Source organism: Larimichthys crocea, chromosome XIII (assembly GCF_000972845.2).
Source record: "Larimichthys crocea isolate SSNF chromosome XIII, L_crocea_2.0, whole genome shotgun sequence".
Classification (NCBI taxonomy): domain Eukaryota; kingdom Metazoa; phylum Chordata; class Actinopteri; family Sciaenidae; genus Larimichthys; species Larimichthys crocea.
Genome location: NC_040023.1, coordinates 20,478,117 through 20,483,887, shown reverse-complemented (window position 1 = coordinate 20,483,887; position 5,771 = coordinate 20,478,117). Strand labels below are relative to the sequence as shown.

Here is a 5,771-nt window from a genome sequence, read left to right as displayed (position 1 = left end):
CCATAAATTGAGATATTTTTCCGTCTTGTCTAACTGATAAAAAATGATGTGTGTCTTCAGTCTGCAGATGTGTGTGAGCAGATCCTTCGAGTAGTATCTCGCTCAAGTCGTCTGGAAGAGTTGGTTCTGGACAACGCAGGACTTAAAACGTGAGAACATACCAAGTATTAAAGGGGCATTTCACCAGTTTTACATGTCAACGTCAATTACTAGTCAGCCTGTGTAAACAGTCATACAGTGTTCTGTATGGCTTTGGTGGAGCTTTTTTCAAGTGTAAGAAAATGACTCAAGTGTAATGACTTTCGCTGGAAGTGGAAGATAAATACAAACTCGAATTGTGGAGTTTGAAAGATGTTGCTGTTTCAAATGCCAAATATGAACTTTTGTTCTACCTTGCTTTTCTGCCACAGCAACAAAATCATATTTCTACTGCCTAAGTATTTTGATAGATTGCACACATACTGTATATTTGTCATACACACATAATGGATAGACTCTTTTACACTCTTTTACAGTGATTTTGCTCAGAAGCTAGCAGCTGCCCTGGCCCATAACCCCAGCTCAGGACTCACCACCATTAATCTTGCCAACAACCCACTGGAGGACAGAGGTACGATATCTGCTGTAATGCATTCATCTCTGCTCTGTTATATTTTCTACTGTTCTAAACTACTTTGTTCTACAGCAGGATTGATATGTAACACTCAAATTTAAATATTGAATACACTGAATATTCAGAAGTCATTTGGCAGTCAGATTTCTCTTGCCAACTTGTACAACATTCTGTATTGTTACAGGACACTGAGAGCAACCAGTTTAATATTTCATCACCTGTATCCTACGTTCTCTCAGTCTGTCCAGGAAACATGAATTAAAGATACCCATAACCAAATATTCAGGGAATCACATGTATAAATTTTACATATCTCTGGCTTATTTGTTCTTATGTAAATTCACCACAAGGATCTTGTTAAATGTGTTTTTGTGTTTTTAAAGAAGCAATGCCATATTTTTTCAGACATGTTTGCTGTATGCCATTTTGCTTTGATAGACATTTAAACAATGAATAATATTGAAACAGCATTTGTCATTGATATGGTGTGTTTAAGGCATAGGCAATGTTTCTGTTAAATGTGTTCTGTGTTCTGTTCTGTAAAATCTAGCTCATAGATTTTCATATAGTAGAAACTTGTGATGATGGGTGGTGTACACTGTTTGGCCTTAAAATATAAAAGTCTTCATAATCATTTCTTCCCTGTTTCCTCTCTCTTGCTGCAGGTATCTCCTCTCTGGGTGCTCAGTTTGCCAAACTTCGTATGGGGCTTAAGCATTTAAACTTCTCCAAAACCTCATTATCACCCAAAGGTATGTACTGTTGTCCCTTCATTTTTGTAGTCAGTTCCTGAACCAGGTGGATGATAAATAAAAAACATTTGTAATTTGGAAATAGATGGTTGGTTGGAATGATAGAAATACAAATATTGTATTGTAATAAGTTGGGTTTCCTGTTTGAGCTTTAATTTACAAGCTCACTGTGATCAGATACAGTTCACATCTTACACTAGTTTGATTATACCTTCCACTGAGACAATCTGTAAACAGTTTGCATATTTTCATTTGCATAAGTGTTGCAAATTAACAGACCACTTTCCTTCAGTCAGTAGAGCCGTAACCTCTTGACATGATGGAAAATTCTTCTTCAGTAATGGTCTTTAATGCTACATTATGAAGGCGCTGTTCGTGCCTACGCTTTTCTGCCAAAAAACTGCAGGGGATTTGTAGTCGTTGTTGTCATAATTTCCACATTAAATGTGGCCACTGTCAGCAGTCATTTGCAGGTAAAGTTTCTTCTTGGTTCTCACCCACAGTAAACGCTCCAGCACGAGGCAGCGTCTTTAGGGGCCTACTGTAAACATGCTGTGCTCTCAGGCAATCAATAAAAAGCTATCACATTTCACAGTGTAGGGTTCTTGGGAGGGCTGCACTTCTTAAACTGAGCCCTGTTCGTCTAGCTAAAGGCCGAATCCATAATCCAAACCCCAAAAGCCCCCATTGCTCAGAGCAAAAGCAGAGGATTGAGGCCATGTTCTTATTTGTTAGCACTGAATTTATGTAATAAATCATGTAATTCAGCAGTTCAAACATTTCATCTTTTGAATTTTAATTCCAGCTGACGGTAACTTGAATATGTATGAATTGTAATAAATCTTGAATATTAGAATGTTCTCTCTCCTAATCATTTGCATTATTTCTGTTTATTTCTCTCATTTCTCCATTTCACTTTTTCTTTTTAATCTCTTCTTTTTTGTCGAACTCCATCACTTGTCGTTCATACCTCGATTTACAGGCAGACAGGACTCAGGAGTCAGGGCTTTATGAAAGTGCTACTACAATATGTCAGCCATGTGACAGACGTCAATATGATGCACACACTCTGTAGTACCATGAGAAGGAATACTCCTTTCCATGCATTCACCCGAGGGAGATTTAAGGGTTGTCATAATGCTGACTGTGTGTGTGCGTGTGTGTGTGTGTGTGTGTGTGTGTGTGTGTGGGTGTGTGCTTTAGGGGTGAACAGCCTTTGCCAGTCACTGAGTGCCAACCCGTCCATCCCCAGCAGCCTGGTCCATCTGGACCTCTCAGGGAATGTCCTCCGAGGAGACGACATGCAGGTACAAACATATGCACACACACACAGTTTTAATACATCTTAGAGCCAGTATCGATAACACTTAATTAATTGAAACAGGTCAGTTCTACAGTTGTGCGTGGGGCCTGTTCAGGCCGTTATAAATCAGTTAGCATGTCTCTCCGTAGGAGAGCATCGATTCAGTACAATCGACATGTGTTCACAGCACAGATACATCAAACACAATTACACCCATCACAGTGATATACTGTAATTGTAGCCAAACAAATAATGATACATGCAGACAGACAGGTTAATATATGTTGACCAAAGTGCTGCAGTGACGGAAAGAATTTCACGTAAAGGGGTCTCAGCTGATTGCCTAGCAATCACATAACAACGGTAGGACTCCAGAAATTAACAAGAAATAATCCAGAACATAATCACAATGACATGTTTTTTTGTGAATGAACAACTGATTAGGTGGATAAGATAATGTATGAAAGATTGATGGAAAATTATAATAGTAGAAAGTCTAGATAGTAGAAATTTTTCAAGAAAATGTGAAAGAAAAGCTCGATCTGCTCGCAGCACTCTAAAAGAAGGTCTCATACTCTGCTTTGTAACAATGCATGTTGTGTTTTGCTTTATATTTAGCATTTCTACCACTTCCTTGGTCAACCCAACAGCCTGGCAACCCTTGACCTCTCCAACACAGACTGCTCATTGGACCAGGTGAGTCAGGAGGCACGCTGATATAACCCTGCTCGGAGGAAAAAGTTGCTAAATTGTATGATAATTCAGCATATAGAGTAGGGATGAGCACGTACACAACCATCTGCATTTCTATCTGTTCAACAAACTAAATTATATGTTTCTGTACTCGGAATGGGTGGGGCTTAAAATAAGATATCAGCCTCAGATATATACAGTCCCAAAATTGAGCTACAGATCATAATAGTTAGAAAGCTTGCTCAGTCCTAGTGTGTACAGTATATGTGATCATGGATAACACATTTTTTAAAAACAAACAGGCACAACAAAATCAGAGAAATGCAAAACTAACTAACGCACAATTATAGTTGTAACTCATTATATTGCATTGTAAGATGACGTGCTTGACATTAATATCTGTGGCAGGGACTGTAATCCAATTTCATACACCCACTCAATCTGTGTTGCCATCCACTGTTTGCAAAGTGCATGTGATGTATTGATGTGCGTCTGAGAGCCAAACACAGCTTATTGATTAGTTTTAGATGTAACCAGCTGTCAGTCTGTCACTGAACAGGATTAGCTCCTAAATCATATTGTGTCTCTGTCATGTACAGATATAAATACATTTACACATGTGTAAACATAGATACAATGCTTTTTTTTTTCTGTGTGTCACAATCATAGACAAAATCGCACAGATGTGAAGACTGAGGGTTGGAAAGTGCAAGAATAACAGTGATTTGTGCTCAAAACTTATTGATTAGTACAATTAGTTTATACAGCTCAGATGCTCTAAAGATGTTTTCTGTGTATTTTCCAGGTTTGTTCAGCACTGCTGCGAGGCTCAGTCCAACACCTCTCTGTCCTCAACGTGTCAAAGAGTGTCTTCCCTCACAGGTAAGAACTCATCTGATCTGGACTGCCACTTGACAGTTAAGAAAGGAAATGAGTTTGTTGTTGTAGTTTGTATCCTGCAAGGTTTATTGATCAAGGGAGGATATGCAAAATTTGAGAATAATAAGATATATGATAAGTATATATCTTTGTGATACTTAAAACATACATAAAACAAATGCAGTGACATATTCTTTTTAAGCTAAAACCAAACATCTAAAATGTATGTTTTGCACTAAATTAGTCTGCACTGAGGTTGAATAGTTTTCAGTGACGTCCAAAGTCACAAGTTTTTGTAAAGTCATGGCCTAAATACAATATTGATATTAAGTTGCATCCCAAACCTGTTTCAATATTAAACAGATCTGGGATCTTCTGAACATTGTTGTCCACCATGTACTTGTTTGAAAATGGATTTGAGCCCATAACCCCACTGAGGATTACCTCTGAATTTATAACTGTGTCTACATCAAAGTGTTTTTTGTTTTGTTTTTACTTAAAATGACAAACCTGTAGTTTCCTTTTAACCACAAAGTCTGTCTGCATGTTAGTGTGTGACACCTGCTGGTGACAAAGTGCTATTACACACAAGACTCTCCGTGTGTGTTCAGGCTGGGTTTGTAAATATGCATGATTCAAATGTGTTTAGATTTGAGACCCTGTGTGTGTGTGTGTGTGTGTGTGTCTGTCTGTCTGTCTGTCTGTCTGTGTAGATTTTGTGTGTAACAGATGGGTGATGGGTGGAGTCCTTTTCCCATTATTATCTCTCTTTCCAGTGTGCCTCTTGGGAGTTGAGGACTTCATCAAGGGAGGAGGTGGATGGGTAGTGCAGGGGGTGGATGAGTAGTGGTTAAGGATTATACCTGAGACGATGAGATGATTGTCCTTTGTGAAAATCTGAATCCATTTTTTTTGTTTTGTGGAGCTAAAGCAGTTTCTTAAAAAGAAGATAAAAACTAAAATATGTCAGGGGTGTTTAGAACATGACAAGAATAATAAAAGTCATCCTGAATCTCAGACCAGCTAAAAGAATTAAAACATTGGGGCTTTCATGGTATTGATCAAAAAGACCAAAAGAGCTTTAAAAAGTTGGTGACATGCTGTATTTTAAGCCATTGATGTGTCCGTCTGGCCTTATTTTATTTCCTGCTCTCTTGTAGGAAAGGTAAAGAGGTGCCACCGTCATTCAAGCACTTCTTCAGCAGTGCCATGTCTCTCAGCTCCATCAATGTTTCGGGAACAAAGCTGCCACCGGAAGCCCTCAAGTGAGAGAACAATTCATTCACATTTAATGTGCCTGAGGAGTAGCTCCTTCTGTCCCACATTCTCTTTGACTGTACATTTTGTTCCTCATCTTCTGTTTTCACATGTAGTCACATTTAATGCAAGAAGATTAAATCAGTGTGTCTTTGTCAGCCAGTATCACAGTGAAGAGCTGCATTAGAGGAAAGCTGCTGCAGCTCTATCTGCACTAACTGGGCCACCGCAGTTGAATGTTTTTACTAAAAGTTGTATTATTTTTATTATTATT

General features: G+C 38.5%; 1 protein-coding gene across 6 annotated transcripts in view; it reads left to right on the top strand.

The window, feature by feature from the left end:
• Nucleotides 1–5,771, top strand: part of LOC104920208 (F-actin-uncapping protein LRRC16A) — a 64,919-nt gene that overhangs the window by 37,295 nt on the left and 21,853 nt on the right. For all 6 annotated transcript variants that reach the window (XM_019263699.2, XM_019263700.2, XM_019263698.2 and 3 more), the window contains exons 10-16: nucleotides 61–149; nucleotides 516–610; nucleotides 1,279–1,365; nucleotides 2,569–2,672; nucleotides 3,287–3,364; nucleotides 4,167–4,243; nucleotides 5,401–5,505. In XM_019263699.2, the coding sequence (XP_019119244.2) occupies nucleotides 61–149; nucleotides 516–610; nucleotides 1,279–1,365; nucleotides 2,569–2,672; nucleotides 3,287–3,364; nucleotides 4,167–4,243; nucleotides 5,401–5,505 (635 nt within the window). The remainder of the gene's footprint in view (nucleotides 1–60; nucleotides 150–515; nucleotides 611–1,278; nucleotides 1,366–2,568; nucleotides 2,673–3,286; nucleotides 3,365–4,166; nucleotides 4,244–5,400; nucleotides 5,506–5,771) is intronic.